The 20837-nt window shown below is 37.5% G+C and overlaps 1 protein-coding gene across 3 annotated transcripts in view; it reads left to right on the forward strand.

Annotated features, from left to right (window-relative positions):
- Window positions 1-20837, forward strand: part of NCOR1 (nuclear receptor corepressor 1) — a 144944-nt gene that overhangs the window by 48689 nt on the left and 75418 nt on the right. For 2 of the 3 annotated variants that reach the window (XM_059997383.1, XM_059997382.1), the window contains exons 6-14: window positions 2892-3005; window positions 8237-8293; window positions 8852-8904; window positions 11320-11386; window positions 13697-13869; window positions 15079-15169; window positions 16818-16996; window positions 17701-17755; window positions 18451-18552. In XM_059997383.1, coding sequence (XP_059853366.1) covers window positions 2892-3005; window positions 8237-8293; window positions 8852-8904; window positions 11320-11386; window positions 13697-13869; window positions 15079-15169; window positions 16818-16996; window positions 17701-17755; window positions 18451-18552 — 891 coding nt within the window. Of the gene's footprint in view, window positions 1-2891; window positions 3006-8236; window positions 8294-8851; window positions 8905-9258; window positions 9286-11319; window positions 11387-13696; window positions 13870-15078; window positions 15170-16817; window positions 16997-17700; window positions 17756-18450; window positions 18553-20837 lie in introns of all 3 variants that reach the window. The other variant, XM_059997381.1, reaches the window with a different exon arrangement.

A 20837-nucleotide genomic window follows, 5' to 3' on the forward strand; every position in this document is an offset into this window, starting at 1 on the left:
TCTTGAGTATAGGAGGGCATAGAATTTCTTGATTTCTTTCTTTCCTCCCGACTTTTATGCTATTGTTGTCATATATTTTAGTTCTTTCTTATTTTTTTCAAAACTGCCAAAGACATTATTATTTTATATGGTCAGTCTTCATTTCGGTTCACCCACATACATGTCATCTTATTTGCCCATCGTTCCTTCCTGCAACACAGATCTTCCATTTGTGAGAATGTGCTTCCTCTTGAAGAACGTCCTTTAGAATTTCCTTTAGTGAGGATCTGTTAGCTGGAGAGTTCAGTGTTTGTTTGGTTTTCATAACTTAACTGTTGTCTTTTACTTATGGCTGTTATTGAAAGGTATCTTTGTTTGGAATGTGGTTATTTTCTCAGTTTTCCCTGCATGCTGTCTTTTTCCTTTCATTGCGAAGAGATTAGCCCTTAGTCTAATTTGTGTTCTTTTGTGGAGAGTGAATTTACTCTCTGGCTGCTTTCAGTAACTTTTTCTTTGAGTGCTGTTGTTTTTACTATGATTTCTTTAGAAGTAGGTGTTTTTTTGTTGTTGTTTTGTTTTTTAAATATTTCCAGGTTGAGACTCACTTGACTTCCTGAATGTGTTAGAGTTTTTCATGAGTTCCGGAAAATTCCTTAGCCATTATCTTTTTTACAAAACCCTTTCCTACAGTTTCTTTATCATCTTTTGAAAGTCCTGTTAGATGTAATATTTTATCACTCTGTCTTCCATGTCTCTTAATTGCTTTTCTTTCCCATTTTTTCCTTTCAGGCTTAATTGTGTGCAGTATCTTCATTTCTGTCATATCTGCTGTCAAGTGTATTTTCAATTTCAATAATTATGTTTTTATTTTAAGCACTTATTTATTTATTTGGCTGCACTGGGTCTTAGTTATGGCACGTGGAATCTTTTAGTTGCAGCTTGCATGTGGATCTAGTTCCCCGAGCAGGAATCGAACCCATGCCCGCTGCCTTGGGAACGTTGGAGTCTTACGTACTGGACCACCAAGGAAGTCCCTCAATAATTATGTTTTTAGTGCTGGAATTTTTATTTGGCTCATTTAAAAAATCTGCTTGGTCATTTAAAAAATATCCCCCCCTTGCCTTTTTTTTTTAATATGTTGAGCCCTCTTTTATTTATTAAATCATATTAGGTTTATTGACAATTCTTTTAAGTCTCAGTGGGTCTTATTCTTCTGGGTTGGTCACATTTTTACTTTTCTTTAGTTTCTTCATGTATAAAATAGTAATAATACTAATAACACCAACTGAATCATGAGATTGTTGTATGAGTTGAGATAATGAATGTATTAATATATGTGTCACATAGTGAATGCTTAATAACATGTAACCCATTAAAATAATTAAAAATGAGACATAGTGTATGACTTATGAGATATACAGGAGCTATAAATTTTATTGAAGAATATAAAAGACAACTTGAGTAAATAAATACAGCAGAATAGAAACACAGTATTAATAATGTGAACTCATGTTAATTCACATTTTATACAATTTCAATAAAAATTCTAACTAAATTTATTTTTAAAGTTTGCCAAAATTATCATAAAGTTAATGTAAACAAATAGGTGAGGAAAGTTTGTTTGTTTTGTTTTGTTTTTAGACTTTCTGTTACTGTGGTTTTGTCCCAGGGCTACTTAGCTACTAAGAACAAAATGTGATTTCCTGAAACTTGTTTATTTCTTTCTCTGCACCTACTTAACGGGGATTTTAAAAGAAGGCCCTCTGAGCAAGGGAATAAAAGGGCATGGTTGAAGAACTCATTCCCATAAAAATGATCTCAGAACGCCAAATATCTTTTGCTCACACAGATAGGTTGCAAGAGTACTTTCTGTTCCAAAATGGAAGTGGTCCTCACTGGAGGATTTTTATCCTTTCATTTGGGTGCGGTCTGACTTAAATGACTAGGAACCTTGACTTACTTGGTAGTATAGGTGATTTTTTTTCTGCTAGGCCTTTGGTAGACTTAACCATCTTTACCTAATGTCTTTTTTATCATTTCATTCAGTGAACTTATATCCATGTAGCTATTTGTTGAGCATTTACTAGGTATCAGGCACTAGTTAGGTGATGGAAGACAAAAAGCAGTGAACTTAGCTGAGTCAGTCCTTACTTCAGTAATAATTGTAGGTAATAGTGACTGTTTATAGTTGCGCTTGCCGTATATTGAGTCATTTAATCCTCTCAGAAAGCTATGTGGTAGGTAGGATTAATATCCCTACTTTACATGTGAGGGGTTTGTATACTTGCTCAAGATTGAGGTGAGGACTGGAAGGGGTCCTAGGATCAAGTCACTTGCAAAGGGTGACCCTAAGGCTGAATCCTGGGCAGAGTAATTCAGATAGGCTCCTGCTTTGTGATTGCACACACCAGCAGTCCATATTCTTTTGGTTTTCCCAGGGCCTCTTCGCTATAGAGTATAGTTTGGCAGGGGAGTAGGGTAGAGGATGGTGCTGTGCTGACTTAAGGATTAACCCTTAAACATTCTACCATACTCTCCCCGTCAGACATTAACACATACTATGTATCTATAACACAGAAAAGCATTATTACAGTGCCACAAAAGGTCATTGTGATAGAGGTAGATGGGCTACCTTCATATGTTTAGATTCTCTTACTATTTTGCTTTAAATTTATCAGAATTAAAATATAAAAGGATTTTTCAAATGATGACTTATGTTGTTTAGTTATTAGTCAAAATAAATCTGATTGGGTTTGTTAGAGCCTTTGGGTCCATTAGGCCCTAGTAGATTAAGTGATTACCCTATAGAATCAGCAAAGCATTGCTCAGAAGCATGTGTTATCTCTGGTGATTAATTACTAGTGGGGCTGATGTGCAGCAGATGCCTGACTCTTCCTTTCTGGGTCTCTTAGCAACAGCTTGAAGAAGAAGCTGCTAAACCTCCAGAGCCTGAGAAGCCTGTGTCACCTCCTCCCGTGGAGCAGAAACACCGCAGTATTGTCCAAATTATTTACGATGAAAATCGGGTAAGTTCATGCCATTCCCGACGGCACAGGCCTTTAAAACCACTGGACTATGCCTTTTCCAGTCATCTGTGTATTCTGTGGTAATATTAATTGTATTAAACCTGCTTTCTGTTATAATTTTTAATGTTCTTAAACTTTGACTGAAGCTTGGTGTTTTTTCTTTATATACTGAAGAAAAGTTGATAGTTGTGTCTTAAATTATTTAACATTTCATTTGCATTTTATATGGTATAATACTATTTTGTGACAGTATAATTTTATCAGCTGAGTCTCTCTCCTGTTATATAAATAGTGGTAAGCAAGTGTGTAGCACATAATACAGCCATTCTGTAGTTTTTCACTTTATAAGCAACATTTAATGCCAAATACACTATTCTAGTAGAGATGGTCATTGGACGTGGAAATGGCTTGCATTATCTGCTTCAGAACTGATAGCTGGGGTGTGCTTTGAATTTTAGTTACAAAGTATGAGGCCATTGACCTTTAGGTCAACTTTCCTTTTTAGGTTTGTTAAAATAATTTCTTCTTTCATACTCATAATTAAAAGTGTCCACGGATTTAGGAAAGCCAGGCCTCAATTCTATGAATAATTTTGTGACGCTGAAGTTCGTTTTTGGCGGGAATCCAGCCCAGGAACTAGCAGTTAAAGGGAAACTGATTTCACCTTAATGTGAAGAAAACCTTTCAACAGAGCTGCTTAACACTGGGCTTCCAGAAGCCCCCAGTTCAAGAAAGAATTATATGCTTTAAGCACTATGGTAGAGAATTGGCTTGTCAGCTTAAGGTGATCATAAGGTAGAAGTTGGGGATTGTCATTTCAGTTTATTTGCCTTGTAGTGAGTGGAGTCTTACACAGGCATCCTGTAGCAAGGTTAGCCCAGATCCTAAAGGAAATTGACCTTAAGAAAAGCAGCTGTGAGATAGTCATTAAATACACTTTTATAGGAATGATCTTGGACTCAGTCGTATGTGTGTGTGTAGATAACTGAAAGTCATCAGGTACACAATACTTAAGGAGTTTTAAGTCACTGAGAGGCAGAAATATGGACAATTATTACTAGTTCCTTGACTGGGTTCAAAATCAGTCCAATTTATTGGGCAGAACAACCTACGTGAAAATGAGTCCAGTGAGGGTGAAGGGAGTCGGTGGAAGGAGTGATGAGGACTCCTCAGGGCATGCCTGGAGGGCAGTGACGCTGGGGTCCTTGCAGGGATGTGGCCCAAGGTCAACAGGTGCTTCCTTGTTTAAGAGAAGCAAGGTACATGGATTTTATATGAAATCTCCTGCTTTTAAAAAAACACACTGGAGAACAAGAAAGTACTTCTGAGGGCTGATAGGCTTCATGGCCAGTTTGTGACTTTAGGGGTAAAGTAAATAGGGATTAGAGCTGATAATAATGGAAAAGGCTCTTATAAAATAATATATTGACTTCTTTCTTAGTATGAGTTACTTTTCAGATACATTGAATTCAGTGATATTTATTAATTGATAGAATTTCTTAATTAGCCTTCTCTTACAGGCCTAATAAACAGTTCCAGTGTTAGTGAATTCTGCGGTTGCCTGAGTAGGATGTGAGGACTGAAAACTATTGAACAAGATCTGATAGAGAATTCAGTTTGTGTTAATTTATATATATGTATTTTTTTCATTAGCTAGTGTAGTAAATGTTCCTTGATGCCCATCAGCAGAAACGAAAGCTCCTTTTAGACCTCTTCTTGCCATTTTAGCATTTACAATTCAGTTTGTTACACATTCTGTGAAGAATAGAAGAACCAAACTTGAAATCTGTCTTAATATTAGACTTGCAATGAGGATTGTTTTTAACTCAGTAACCATAGAAATCATCTTTCAAAAAATAGGTTCTTTTTGTATCCCCTGCTGCTAGTCATCTGCGTTGGTGGTGCTTGTGCAGTAGACCCCGGATGGTAGCAGAAGCCCCCGAGGGGCGTGATGGGAGCAGGCCGCTTTCTCACCACTGACCCTTGCCTGTGTCTTCCTCCTCACCATGCTGCCTTTGTTAGACCTTCACTGCCTCTGTAGCTTTTTGTCATGAATGACCTTACCTGTTTGGACACCGAGGGCACAGAGTGATGGGGGGCAACAAGAGTACATCTCCGTTTTGTTGCTTGTTTGACAGTGGCAGATACTGGTTGGCAGTTAAGCCAAATGTGGCCCAAGAGATAGGGGCCCTTGTCTCGTATGAGGCATCTTTTATTTAGAAAGTTAGTGCGAGGCAGAAAACTACCTCAAACTGACTGTTAGTTTTAAAATTGGCTTCCTGGGAGAAAAATTGCCTTGTATCACGTTTAAACTTGAGGCTAGGATTCATTTAGTCTCCAAACAGACTCTTCTCCTGGACTGTTTTTAACAGTTCAATTTGCTGTTACCCTTCCCAGTTGTAGGTTCCAAAAATATTTGTAAGTGCTCTAATTTCAGCATTGTAATACATATAGAAAAGAGGGGGTGTGCAGTGAGTCTTTCAGGAACATGTTTATATTTTGATTGAATGATTTGCAAGTTAACGAGGCACCAGAAGAAAGAAAGTGATTGACAGTGGAGAATGTACTTAGTGCCAACAACCTCTGGTCACCATGGCCATCGTCCTGGAAACTATCGATTTCTCTCTCTTTGCCACTCTGCAGACTTGGTTAATCAATGAAGAGCCTCAGTCCTGCCTCCTGGATATTGGTCTGGTCAATTGCTTCTCTCTTCCTCCTTCGCCAGTTGCTTGATTGGAGCCCTCACCTCTCATTCATGCTGAGTTTCCTTCCTTCAGTCATTTTTTTCTTTCTAATCCATCCTTCATATTTGAGCCCCCTGACGTGGTTCTTCAAATAAATCTTTTTTTTTTTTTGCGGTACACGGGCCTCTCACTGCTGTGGCCTCTCCCGTTGCGGGGCATAGGCTCCGGACGCGCAGGCTCAGCGGCCATGGCTCACGGGCCCAGCCGCTCTGCGGCATGTGGGATCTTCCCAGACCGGGGCACGAACCCGTGTCCCCTGCATCGGCAGGCGGACCCTCAACCACTGCGCCACCAGGGAAGCCCCAAATAAAACCTTTTGATGACTTCCCCCTTTCTACAGAGTAGCCCAACCTTTTCATCAGTGCTTATGTGCCTGCCTGCCTGGCTGGCCCGTGGCCCAATACTCCCTTCTTAGCCATACCCTACCAGAACAGGTGTGAATGTTCCCTTGACGTTAGTAATTTACCCCGTGATGTTTCCCCTGCCGTCAGGCATCCCTGTGGCTTGCCTTTCTTGTCTGTTGAGTGCGTTCGACTTCAGGACCCAGCTCAAGTATCATTTTCTCTATGAAGCCTTTCAAGACTCCTTATCTTCCTACACCAGGAAGGATATCTTATTCATTGTTTCCTTAGTGTCTTGCAGGTGCCTGGCACATAGAACATAGTCAACATATGTTTGAGGCATTAATTACTTCTATCTATAGACTTAGAATAAAATTATATTATGTAAATGTGAAGGTTTTAAATTAATTTTTTTCTGCCAAACGATAGGTTAGTCTGTTCTTAGCGGTTAAGCCAACATGAAGTCAAATATGTAATAAAATTTTGCAAAACTTAAATCTTGGGATATGCAAACACCTTAAATATTAGCCTTTAAAATTAGCCCTGAAGAGGTAAGTGCCTTTACGTAATAGGATACCGGTAAATATTTGTCGTGATAAGATTTCCCCCTTGTCTCTCAGTATTCTCTGTTACAGCCTCACTTAGCCTGCCTGTTCTTGGCATAGACTCTATGTAACGTGGAGTGCCTCAAGAAAGCAGGTTTAAACGTTGGAGAATGAAGGTCGTCTAGAATCAGCTGTAGGTGCTAGAAATTCCAAATTTATCATCTGTGATTATGCTGTTTGTGTGTTATTTAACATATACCTTAAAGCTAATAAATTTTGTGATAATTACATTTTGGCTTTTTGAGATTAGAACATTGTTCTCAACTGCAGATTGTTTTGATTGTTGTAACTTGGGGGAGGGGTGGAATGCTGCTGGCATCTAGTGGGTAGAGGCCAGGAGTACTGCTGAATAGCCTACAGTGCCCATGGCAAAGAAATGTCTGGCCCAAATGTTAATAATACCAAGGTCGACAAATCGACTTAAAACTATATACAGAAATAGCATTAGCTGTGCAAGTTCATTGGTGTTTTTTTATAGTTTTGTATATGATATTTTTGATATGTTTATTTCTCATCTTAATAACATTTTAAATTTCTCGGAGTTTGGAAAGTGCGTTACAGTACTTTGAGCTTCCTTTGCTAATTAAACATAGTTCTTTTCACATAATATATGCTAAATAAATATTTGAACTATTGTAAGTGATAAATGAAAAGGATAGTGTTTATTTTAAGGGAACATCTTTCTCTACACTTGGGGATACTGATTAGTTCCATTCCCATTTGTGTGTTGCATCAGAAGCCCTGGAGAGTTTCCCAGCCACAGTGCGTGGACATGGGAGTCTCTGCAGCGGGCAGTGAGCCCTTGTTGTTACTAGTGAGCATGTGCTGGGGCAAGAGAGAGATCTGAGAACCCCCGACACATTTGCTGGATGTCGAATTCCAGCTTAAACAGCTTTAGTATTGAGTTTTGTTATATTTCATTTGTCTATTAAAGGTAGATTTCTGTTAGATAGATAGCACTTTGGTCTAGATGATTTTACTTCTGAAAAAGGCATGTAAAAGTATATAATTCAACATTTATTTATTACTGAATACTTCGAGTAATTCAAACTGGTTGTTTTCTCTATCGTTATTACTAAGGTTTTCTTATAATTGGAAAATATGCTCGTTATAAGCTTTTCTTCAAAGAGATCGATTTGGCTTACCGTAGTAAAGATTGGCAACTTTAATGAAAAGTTAAAAACATAAAGTACCATAAAGACATTGAGTTTAAGTATTAAAAATGTTTGAAGGATTCATTTCTAATAGTGAATCTCTGTTCCCTCTCCCTGGAATCTTAATATCTTTTTGTTTTTAAGAACTTACCAATTCTTTAGGTTTTGCTTTCAATACAAATGTTCAGATCTGACTGAATTTTGTGAGGGAGTTATGAAAATAAAATTAGAGAGTATTTCAGGCTATCATATGAAAGAAGAATATTTGGAAATAAGGATAAGTTTGACTGTAGATTAGTATTTAGGTAAATATTATTAAATTGGAAGTGATTTTGCATTTAGGTAATATTATTTTTAATTATATGATATAATAATGTTTTTATCTAGAAAAAAGCAGAAGAAGCTCATAAAATATTTGAAGGTCTTGGCCCAAAAGTTGAACTGGTAAGTAAGAAATTTCTTTTTTCATGTCTAGTGCTCTTTTTGTAGCAGTTTTTCTTGGGATATAATGGAATACAGTCATTTACTTTGGGATGAGAGTGATGTAGCTGGGCAGTAAGGGTGATAAGCTTGAAATAATGTGCACGAGCTTGGTTACCTTTGCAGAAGCATTTTCCTGATTGTGTTTTTGCCTGAGCAGCCATTTAATCACTCGGTTAGAAGGAGAAAGAATTAAGAACAGAAATAGAAAGCTCTTTGAATCATACTGTTAGGGTAATATTGGTGTTAAATCCTCCTTTGCCTTTGAGATTAAAAAAATCTATGAATGAATTTATTATGGGGTACAGTGGATTTATGAACTTTTCTAGAGCAGTGGCATTGTTAGGAGATGGGGTGGACAGAGTTATTCAGGGAACCTGAGCCTGGAGGTTTTGGTAGGGCGTCTGTTGTGTAGACCCAGTAGTACTGTACCTCGGCTACCATTGAGATAGAAATTGTGTCTTTGTCTCTTCATAGATGATGTACAACATTTTGTATATAAATGTTTGATTTACTTTATAGCCACTCTATAACCAGCCATCAGATACCAAAGTGTATCATGAGAACATCAAGACGTAAGTATTGATCATCTTTGGAGTTCTTCAGTTAAAGACCGTATATTCTATAAAGAGATCATTTTTATGTTATCTGCTGACATAGTATTATAATATAGTGTAGGTGTGTTATAATATAGTGTAGGTGTGTTTTAGATTTGTGTAATTTGCTGTCGTTTTACTATATGTTATCTTCCTCTGGCTTCTTGGGGGTTGGGGTAACAGCTTTGAGTTTCCGAGGCCAAAAAATGAAATAAATTATTGCATAAAACTAGCTGGTTTTATAATCTGCTAGTAAAAAAGGTGGATACTTAACATTGAAATGGCTTACCTTGAGGCTTGAATTTTTTGCCTCCTGTTTTGTCTTTTTTTCAGTGGAGTACCTGCAAGGCGCATGATGAAGTAAGATAATGAAGCTTTTTCATTTAAGACTAGTGATGACACCGTCCCCCACCAAGCCACATCTGCCATTGCAAAGTAGAAGTGCCACGGATCATTTTATCATTATTCAAAATCCTATTCTAGGGAAATCCCTTCCATGACTCTTGCTAATGACGGTATTTGTAGACCCTTCTGCCATTTCATGTCCTGGTGCCTTGGAAGCGCTCAGCCACCTCATGTGGGTGAGGAGACTGCTCCAGGTTGTAGTTTGCTTAGCCTTGCTCATCCCAGACACCAGGCCTTTATGGATGCACATTTTGGAATGAGAAAATAAGTGAAAAGAAAACCTAATTTACTGATCTGATTGAAGTAAGAGAGGAAGCTAGATAGGTATCTTTTTTTTTATTATCATATTTTAAGAGAATTTTAGATGAATTATTCTTAGTTTGTAACAAAAATGTGATATTTCTACTTTATATGTTTTATTAAGTATAACCAGAACATTATACTTATTTACTAGTACCGTTACTAATGAGCACATTGCTATTTATATATATATATCTTTTTTTTTCTTTTAAAAAATTTTCTTACTGAGAGTATGTGCAATAGTTGACTACTTTGCAGAACTGGTGGCAAATATAATTTGCATGGTAGTATGCATGATAAAAATTGAAATTTGAATAATTTTAACTTTTGTTAAGTAAGTGGTTTATAATAAAAGTCATATACTTAGAATTTTTCTGTGAGATGCTGCTATGGGCTTGACAACCCTTAGAAGTAGGTTAGGCAAAACTCATATAAAATATACCTTGTTTTGGAACTGTTTCTCTGTTTTAACATTTTTACAAAGGAGAATAGCAGATAAAATCTAGTTGGCTACTTTTAAGGATTTTTTTTCCGCAAAGCTTCCGTTATGTTTGTGTTCTGTCTTTTCCCTGATATTAGCTGCAGAGCAGCCCTGATTTATTTCATATTAGCTACATTGCCTACTACAGTGCTTATCACACTGTCCTGAGATGGGGTTCTTCATTTAAATTCTTAGGAAACATTTTAAGTTATATTTATTGATTGTCATTTGCTTTTGAGTAGCACATAATTACAATGAGTGCAAACTGAATATATGGTAACGCTCCTGCTGTACATCACCTTGTGAAATACCGTTCACTCAGCTGCATGCATCTGTATGGATCGTTCAGTAGCTATTCTGTCATCACCGTCATTTGCTTTGTATGAAATAGCAAACGTTCCTTTTAATAATTCTCTTCATCTCTTGGCTACTTTTCCATATAGCCAGCTCCTGACTGTCCATGCTTATTTGAGTGGAGCCAGTGTCAATGTTAGTCCTGAGTGGCAGATAATCCAAAAAATTACTCCTACTTGCCTTGGCTTTGTATTTATATTTGAATAATCAGCTTGAAATCCTTTCTGGAAGTAGGTGGGGTATAAATATTTATATCTGAGCCTGCATGTCATTGTTTTTGAAGGTTGCAGTGCTTCCAATTTGAAAAGTGAAACTATTACACTAAGTTATAAGGGAAGTCTTCCTGTCCTGTCACGTTGGCCTCCGTGGCGTCTTAGAGTGTATTGTGTTGTTTCTGTGTAAAGCAGAAGCTGCCTCTGTGTTGGTGCACTCTCACAGGAGGGAGGACAGCACATACCTGAGGGAGGAGATAACTTTACAAGCTTCGCCTTCTCTTACGCCCCCCTCCCTCCAAGAGTGTGCGAAGGTGTTTATCTCACGAGGGTTCTTAAGGAGAATCAGTAACTGTGTAATCAGAACTTGAAAATAATATTTGCCTTACAATTGAATGTAATAACTAAAAATGAACTATTTGTATTAAAGTCTTACTATAGAATGGGAGGAATTTTAGTCAGTTCTAATTATTGCAGGAGTCTTATTTTGCAGGGTGAAAAAAATTAGGGTTAACTTTGATTACATCATATATACTTAAGTGATCTTCGCTTGTTTTTCAGTGTCTCTGAAAACAAAAAAGTGAATGCATTATTAAATGGTACTTTTTCTTAATGTCATACAACCATATTTTTCTCTTCTAGAAACCAGGTGATGAGGAAAAAACTCATTTTATTTTTTAAAAGAAGAAATCATGCAAGAAAACAAAGGGTGAGGTCCTATCCTTGTTAACTGAAATTTGTGCAACTTTCCCGTCCGCGCTTCTTCAGGCATTCGCTTTCCCATTGTAGTGAGAACGGTTCTTGATCACACATGAGAACAGGTGCTGATTTAGACAGTAACTATAGATGTGACGTAAATATAAATCTAATTCTAGCAACACTTTGATGTCATAAATCACATTTAATATCATTATCAAATTAATTTCTTTGGTCATCTGTGTATAACATTTTCATCTAGCCAAAATAAAGAAAATGGTGAGTAGTTAAAAAAAAATATGAAAGAGAAATAGGATGATCTACATTTAGTCTCTTAACCCTCAAACAAATGTGGGTAAGTTATGGTCATGCTGATAAGACATCACTGTTCTTTCTTATTAGAAACTGGGTCAGCTAAAGTTCAGCTTTTTCAAATTCACATCGTTTTTCATATTTATTATATGACTTGCAGTCTAAAAATTTTGTGGTTATAATCTTCATGGAAATTAAGTTACAGAAAATATAATGCCAGTATTCTTATTTTTATAGTGTGTTCCTACTAATTTTAGACAGACTATTAATTCATTTAAATTGTTTTTTAGTGAATAAATGATGTTCTTTGATTCACATCAGAAATGAACTTTGTACCTTGTATTTAAGGACCTGACAGTTTAATGAATTTTAAGGATCAACAGCTTTTATTTGGTATTATAACTTCTAGCGTTCTAATTTGCCAGTCTAGTCCTTCAGATACTTTCTTAAATTACCGGTCTTGAATCTTTTTTTTTTTTTTTTTTTTTTTGCCAAGAGCATACACATATAATTAAGAAATTAGCTAAAGTATTTTTTTCTATCTGATCATTTTGTTGTAATCATGGTGTAATTGCTAAATTTGCTATCTGGAGACACAAACACAGAAGCATGGACTTTGTTTTCATACTTCACAGGGTATTTAGTTATGAAGTTTATATGTTCATTGATTTGCTTAATAAATACTTATTGGCTATTTCCTTTGTCCCATGTATTATTCTACAAAGGGAGCGGGCAGCCACGTGGTTTTAGCCCTTAGGGAGCCTAAGGAGTAAGGGGGTAGATGAGGCTGCAGGCGATTACAGTGTTGTGGTCTTACGATGGCACAGGATGTACAGATGACCATGAGAGCGTGTAAGGGGACAGCTGGCGCAGATATGAATCATGAGGGGTGTTGCACAGGAAAACCAGTCCCCTGCAGACTTTCACAAGCAGTGGGAGCAGCTCACGGGAAGGTCTGGGAAGTGGAGGGAGTGTGGCAGGTTGGAGGGGGCTGGGCTTGGACTGAGCTGGGAGGGTGGCGAGGAGTGAGGCTGTGCAGGGAAGCCAGGGCCGGGTTGTGCACAGATCCTGAGGGCAGCTTTTAAGTGTTTGAGCTGAGGAAGTGAAATGTTGAGCTCTGTGTTTTAAGAAGTTGCATCTGGTTATGCCATTCAGGGTGCATGGGAGTCATTTAGGAAGGAGGCCGTTGCTTGAATCCAGATGAGACCGAGGGGGCGGCATAGAGCTGAGCGCAGGTGGAGGCCCAGGAGTAGACAGGCTATGAGGAGACGGGGCATGGGGAAGGCAGTGCTTTCCCCTTGCGGCCGCTTCCTGGAGCTGACCGTGTGGCAGGCCCTTTCGTTGTCTCACACCCACGGTCTGGGGCTTGTAGTGCACGGTTCTTTTTTTCTTCTTCTCTGTTTAAAAAATGAGATCATACATTATTCTTTCCTCTAAAAGCATTCGCTCTCGATTTCATGTAGTTTACTGCATTTCTTTTTATCATAAAAAACAACCAATTTCTGCCTTTTCCAGACTGTCAAAAATGTTCATTATATGGCATTATTTGTAGTAAGAAAAAACTGCAAGTAACCAAAACGTCCAGCAGTAGAGGGATGGTTTAATTGGGTGTTTTCTCTGACCTATTGGAAGGATAACAACAAAATGTTAATCCGCTTGCCTTTGGGATTATGAACTATTTACATGTTTCTATTTCTCATTTTCCATTTTTTTTGACAGTGAAGATGTAAATGTTATCAGAGTGGCTCATCATTTAGTTTGTTAATTTGTGTAGTCTTAATATTAACTAAAAAATCCAGCCACGATAGGCTCTATGTGTTGATCTTTCCTAGAAAACAGCTCCCTTTCTTTCTCTTCTTTCAGATCAAGGACAGCTTTTCATTCACAGTTGAGTCATAGGCCACATGTACTTCTGACTTAGCCTTAAGAAGTAACCTTTACTTTAAAGTATTAGGTTTGTCAGAATCACAGAGTTTAGTTTAATTATTAATTTGCTACGGGTATTTAATAGGAGCAAAAAATCTGCCAACGTTATGATCAGCTCATGGAGGCATGGGAGAAAAAAGTGGACAGAATAGAAAATAATCCTCGGAGGAAAGCTAAAGAAAGCAAAACAAGGGAGTATTATGAAAAGCAGTTTCCAGAAATTCGAAAACAAAGAGAACAGCAAGAACGGTTTCAGCGGTAAGTGGTTTGATGTTTAATGGCTATGCTGTTTTCCTTTGAATCATACTTTTGATCCTTCACAATATTTATTGTTACCTGAATCTAATCATTAAGAAAGTTCATAAAGAAATTTTATTATGTTTTTCCTCTTTTTTTCCCCAATGGAAGTATAGTTGATTTACAGTGTTGTGTTAATTTCTGCTATATAGCAAAGTGATTCAGTTATACATATATATATATTCTTTTTAATATTCTTTTCCACTATGGTTTATCACAGGATATTGAATACAGGTCCCTGTGCTATACAGTAGGGCCTTGTTTATCCATTCTATATAATAGTCTGCATCTGCTAATCCCAAACTCCCAATCCATCCCTCCCCTGCCCCTTGGCAACCACAAGTCTGTTCTCTGTGTCTGTGAGTCTAAGAACTTTTATTTTGAATATAAAACTTCATTATCAGCTAACAATGTTTATGCCTTAGTGAATCTAATATTAATTTTTTATATTTAATCATGCTGTTGAATCTAAATTTAAGTGAATATTTTGAAATTAATTCTTCAGTTCTTGAAAACGCTCATTCCTTTGGAAATGACAGTTAGTAAGAATAGACTTGCATGTCTCACAGTTCTTCGTCACCTCCCAACATGATCAAAACTCTTAAATTGATTGCTAATTGAGAAATTCTTTGTTATTGGTATGTAGTTTCTGATTTCTTTTTACTTTTAGAGAACAAGTACTTTTGCAAAGGTAGAAGCTTTAGTTTTCTTCTCCACTGTCTCATGAAAGCCCCGTTAATCACAATTAAGTTTCTGTCAGGGATGATGATTGTGTTTTTTTCCCATCCCTTTAAAAATGTTTTGTGTATTTTTCTAAGTCTGCTATCCTGTTCTCTGGAAGGCAGACAAAAGAATGCTATTTGAGATGAAAATGATACCAATAACTGTAGTTTTCCAGAAGTTTCCCATAAACAGTTCTGCCATGGGAACTTAGACATGTAACCTTTAAAAAGAAATCTTACCATTTAAATTGTTACTAATTTTATAGATAAATGGCTTAAACATATTACTTAAAAGTAGTTTCTCAGTAGCATTTTAGGTTTCTTCTCTGACTTCTAGTTGATTAAAAAGTCCCATTCAGAAAAGAAATCGACGTAAAAGTAATCTAACTGATATGTCTTCTTTATAAAAGGCCTTTAAATATATCTAAAATTTCTCCCTCATATTTAGAGTTGGGCAGAGGGGAGCTGGTCTTTCAGCCACCATTGCTAGGAGTGAACATGAGATTTCTGAAATTATTGATGGGCTCTCTGAACAGGAGGTAAGACAGTTAATTGATTTAATTCAAATTAATTGATTAATTATTCAGGCATTTTAGCTTCATACCCCATAAACTAAGGGTTTATTTGTATATAACTGAGGGAACACTTATGGCGTTTGAATTGTTCCAAAGTTTGTGGCCAACCGTCGAAGGTTTTAAACAAGGCCGCCCTATGCCATTTTTACGAAGACGGCTTTGGCAGCAGGGAGGCCTGGAAAGAGGTGAGGAGGCTGTTATGATAAAAATAAGGACCTGAGTCAGGGCGACAGTGGTAGAAATGTGTAGGAAGGGCCTGGTGGAGAGATTTGTAGAAGGCAGAGTGGACAGGACAAGTGTGGGATGAGAAAGAAGAGCAGGTTAGAGGACTGAGCTGCTGGTGCCGTTTCCTAAAAGAACAAAGGAGCGTGTACTTTGCAGGTGTTTGTATGTTGGGTTGTGGACCTGAGGTTTGGGGGGATGTCCGGAGTGTGATCTCTAGCCAGCTGAGATCTGATCTGATATTAATAAATCAGTTCTGAATAAGAATAAATTTCTGTTCCTAACAGTGAATCTTTGTAGCTGTTTTCAAACTATCTCTGAAGGTCGGTCCAAAAACCATATATTGAGTTTTGCTAGTTTTGGTTTTATAATATGGCTTTTAAAAAACCTCATCTCTAAATTCTGAAAGTCATGCTTATTTGAACATCGTGGTCCTCTTAAGTAATGAAGACAATTATTATATTGCTATACATTTCAGAATTTGTGGCCATAATCTCTGCAGTGATGACTAACTCTGTGAAATTTCTTTGCTCACTTTTTGACTGATTCTATAAGGGGGGCTTCTGTAAACAGCCAAAACTAGTATCAGGTGAGGTGATTTCAACCAACACACTTTGGTGTTCAGACTGATTGAGAGTACCCATAAAATTAGAACCTTTGTAAGGACTTTACTCTAAGGCAATGTCCGCTTCTAGGAGAAGAGTTTCAGGAAAAAAACCTAGCCTTGTATTGAGGTCAGTACTTATACTTTTTGGTAAAAGTTTTCTCATGGAAGTTTGTGTTTATAAACTTACAGAATTAAACTGTGGGAAAAATAAATTGTATGACTGTAACCTAGTTTTAGTTGAAATTCTAGGGATAATAGTCTTAAATTTGCAGTGGAAAGATTATGTAAGATTAGCAAGAAGTGTTTAATACTTAAGTAAGTTTAGTTAATTTAAAATCAATGACCTTAAGATTTCGGTTCCTATCTGCTTATTTTTCTATTTTATTATTCTTTAAAATGATGTTAAGACTTTTTTAAATGAGGCAATATTAATGTTAGTAAGTGCTTCATAAGATCATTACTTCAGTGACCTGACATTACTGTGTGTCCTTTAGGTCTAAGATTCATTATTTGAAGTATCAGCTTCCTTTAAGGAAAGAACTCTTCTCAAATTGTAGTAGTGGATTATAAAAAAATAATAACTGTAGTCTCTGCCTCTGTTATTCATGCAATGAGTATTTATTAGATAATATGTATAATTACTGTATGTTAGATGTTATGGTACAACTGCTGTTGTCATTAAAGTACATATGTGGTGTTTCACTGTCGATTAAGACAGTTGGTCTGCGGCCCTTTTTAAGTTTTATTCTCTGTAAATTGCATTCTTTTTTCTTTTTTTTTCAGAATAATGAGAAACAAATGCGACAGCTCTCTGTGATCCCACCTATGATGTTTGATGCAGAACAGAGAAGGGTCAAGTTCATTAACATGAATGGGCTTATGGAGGACCCTATGAAGATTTATAAAGATAGGCAGTTCATGAATGTTTGGACTGACCATGAGAAGGAGATCTTTAAGGACAAGTAATTTAAATTTTAAATTACTCTCTAATAGAAGCTTCCAGGGCTTCCCTGGTGGCGCAGTGGTTGGGAGTCCGCCTGCTGATGCAGGGGACACGGGTTCGTGCCCCAGTCCGGGAGGATCCCACATGCCGTGGAGCGGCTGGCCCCGTGGGCCATGGCCACTGGGCCTGTGCATCCGGAGCCTGTACTCCAGAGCGGGAGAGGCCACAACAGTGAGAGGCCCACGTACCGCAAAAAAAAGAAAAAAAAAAAAAAAAAGAAGCTTACATAAGTTAGTGAAAAGTATTGGCATTTACTTGTAAATTGAACTGTTTCCCCCAAAACTTGACCCCATTTTGGCATTTGAGTGGGTACTGTGGAAGTCAGAAAAGACAGATTTGATATGACCTTCCTGTAAGTTTATGGGTGGGAATGTAGGTCCCAGGTAAGAACAGGGTTGTGGAGTCATTTTAAGAGTGGTACCCAAACCTGAGCGGTGTCCTGTTCACCGGGGGGTGCATTTTAAAGTTACAGATTTCTGTGCTCTACTGTATTCCAATCCAGTCAGTTCCTGGCGGACGGTGCCCAGGAATCTGTGCCCTTTAAGAGGACATTAGCATTTAGGAGTCGCTAGAAATTAGTCTACATTATATTTCTATTCCCAAGGGCTTCCCCCTCTTTTTAAGTTGTTAAAATGTGTGTGTGTGTGTTTTTCTTTTACTCAGGTTTATCCAGCATCCAAAAAACTTTGGACTAATTGCATCTTACTTGGAAAGGAAGGTAAGAAATGGTTTGCACTGAGAATGTCTGTAGGTTTGTGATGGTTGCTGCTTTGAAGCTTTTGTGCCTAGTACACAGAAGTAGTTAAATAGAAATATAAGTAGTTAAATAGAATTTTTGCAAAGGGCTTGATACAGAAAAGATTCTCATGGGAATAGTATAGTGATATTTACAATTATATGATGACCAATTCTAAGCACAGAACACAGACTAATTTTCATGGTTAATCAAAAATGACCTGATATTATATTTCCGTAAAAAAACATAGGTTACAATGTTTTTTGAACCTCATTAAACTTCTAATTAAAATTTCAGAGTCCTGATTTTTCCTGAAATTTTTTCACAGTGGATTGGATGGTGGGTTTGTGAGCAAAGTGAGACATTTTGAATATTTACGTATATAGAGGAAGAAAGAGAATTTAGTTACTCGTAAAGAAGAAAGTGCTTGAATGTTTCTGATAGTTCCTGGTATCTTTTACATAATTTGTATTAAGACAGCTATAATTATCCATCAAGATAGTACACACTATATATATGTATTTTTACAGCCTAGATATGCCTTAAAAAGCTAGCCATTTGTGGTTTTCCTCATTTTATACTTTGAGAACACTAGAGATTTTCCTTGAAAGTGTTACTTGATACTTTTAAAAAATTTTATTTCATTGGACCCTCAAAAATGATTTTTTTTTGGGTAGAGTGTTCCTGATTGTGTTTTATATTACTACTTAACCAAGAAAAATGAGAATTATAAAGCCCTAGTAAGAAGGAACTATGGAAAACGCAGAGGAAGAAACCAGGTATGTTTCATTATTGTATGAAACAATTTCAGGGTTGGTGGAAATATGAAGATGAAAAATTTTATAATAGGAGCCTTTTATGTAGTAAGGTGTACTTTAGGAATTGACATTTCTGTTAAATTAATTAGAATGTTATGAGCATGTTTTTATTATTTTGAATATATATTTAATGTGTTGTATTTTCTACTTTGAATGCATTTTAAGTTTCTAGTATAACAAAATTAATGAGAAGTTTTATATTTTCATGCTGTCGAAATTGTGCATGTCAGAGTTAACAATAATGTAATTAAATATGAGAACCGTGACAGCCTATTAAATATACCACCTTTACCAGTCCTTTTGTCTGTGGAGGGGACAGGTAGAGTAAGGGAGAGAAGTGAGAAGTACAGCATGGTGACTAGAGTACAGGGTTGTTTACTGAAATACCTGGGACCTGATTGTGTTTCAGGTTAACTTTATTTCTGGGGTTAAAGCACTTGACCTCAAAAGATTGTTTTTAATGCAGTGCAGTATGTGTTTTCACAGTCGCAGTTCAGTACTTTAGAAACTCTTTTCCTTCAAGTAGCTGCTCAGCCACCGTCACAGCTCCCATCTGTTCTTCCTGTGCGCCCCACACCCTGAGACCGCTTGCAGGATGCGTGGCACGTGTGGGCGTGGACGGCTGCTGCCATCTTCAGCATTCCTGACGCTCTTCTGGTTCCCTCACACAGTCCCCCGCCTTCCCTTCCCTGGTCACCCCGGTCGCCAGATACAGGTTCTCTCATGATGTGTGGTCATTGTTTCTCCAAAACAATGCCACCTGACAAGATGTGATGACACACTCATCAGAAGCAGTATTTCTTGGTCAAAAAAAGTATAGAGTGTTTCATGAGTCAACTGTGTAAAACCCTGCTAGAGGTCAAGTGAGCTGCGGTGGGTGGGTGAGGGGCCAGGACTAAGACTGTAGTGAGCGAGGGGCACGGGGTGCGGGGCTATACGCTGCAGAGCACAGGCGTCCCCTTGTTTGTAAGGTTTGCTTAGAGAGGGCGCCGAGGAACGGTGGCGGGGCTGCTGGGAATCAGAAGGGAGGGAAGGGCCTGCTGGTGCAGCAGCCAGTGTTGCAGAGACAGAGCAGTGGCTACAGAGCTCCAGGAAGGGCTAACCAACTATCTGAATGGCAGGTTGGACATTGGCGGTGATGTGGGAAACTCTGTTGCACCAGAGGAGTCAGGGCATCTCCCCACTTCCCACAGAGAAAGTGGAGTCAGGGTCCTTTAGCCAGAGATGGTAGAGCCCACCAGCATCTTAAACAAGTTTCAGCTACTAATTTTTTTTTTTAATTGATTCTTCCAATCCAGGAACATGGTATATCTCTCCATCTGTTTGTATCATCTTTAATTTCTTTTATCAGTATCTTACAGTTTTCTGCATACAGGTCTTTTGTCTCCTTAGGTAGATTTATCCCTAGGTATTTTATTCTTTTTGTTGCAGTGGTAAAGGGGAGTGTTTCCTTAATTCCTCTTTCAGATTTTTCATCATTAGTGTATAGGAATGCAAGAGATTTCTGTGCATTAATTTGTATCCTGCAGCTTTACCAAATTCATTGATTAGCTTTAGTAGTTTTCTGGTGGCATCTTTAGGATTCTCAGTGTATCTGCAAACAGTGACAGTTTTACTTATTCTTTTCCAATTTGTATTCCTTTTATTTCTTTTTCTTCTCTGATTGCCAAGGTTAGGACTTCCAAAGCTATGTTGAATAATAGTGGTGAGAGTGGACATCCTTGTCTTGTTCCTGATCTTAGAGGAAATGCTTTCAGCTTTTCACCATTGAGAATGATGTTTGCTGTGCGTTTGTCCTATATGGCCTTTATTATGTTGAGGTAGGTTCCCTCTATGCCCACTTTCTGGAGAGTTTTCATCATAAATGGGTGTTGAAGTTTGTCGAAAGCTTTTTCTGTATCTATTGAGATGATCATATGGTTTTTATTCTTCAGTTTGTTAATATGGTGTATCACATTGATTGATTTGCATGTATTGAAGAATCCTTGCATCCCTGGGATAAATCCCACTTGATCATGGTGTATCATCCTGTTAATGTGTTGTTGGATTCTGTTTGCTAGTATTTTGTTGAGGATTTTTGCATCTATATTCATCAGTGATATTGGTCTGTAATTTTCTGTTTTTGTAGTATCTTTGTCTGGTTTTGGTATCAGGGTGATGGTGGCCTCATAGAATGAGTTTGGGAGTGTTCCTTCCTCTGCAGTTTTTTGGAAGAGTTTGAGAAGGATGGGTGTTAGCTCTTCTCT

This window comes from Delphinus delphis, chromosome 19 (genome assembly GCF_949987515.2).
Source record: "Delphinus delphis chromosome 19, mDelDel1.2, whole genome shotgun sequence".
Classification (NCBI taxonomy): Eukaryota; Metazoa; Chordata; class Mammalia; order Artiodactyla; family Delphinidae; genus Delphinus; species Delphinus delphis.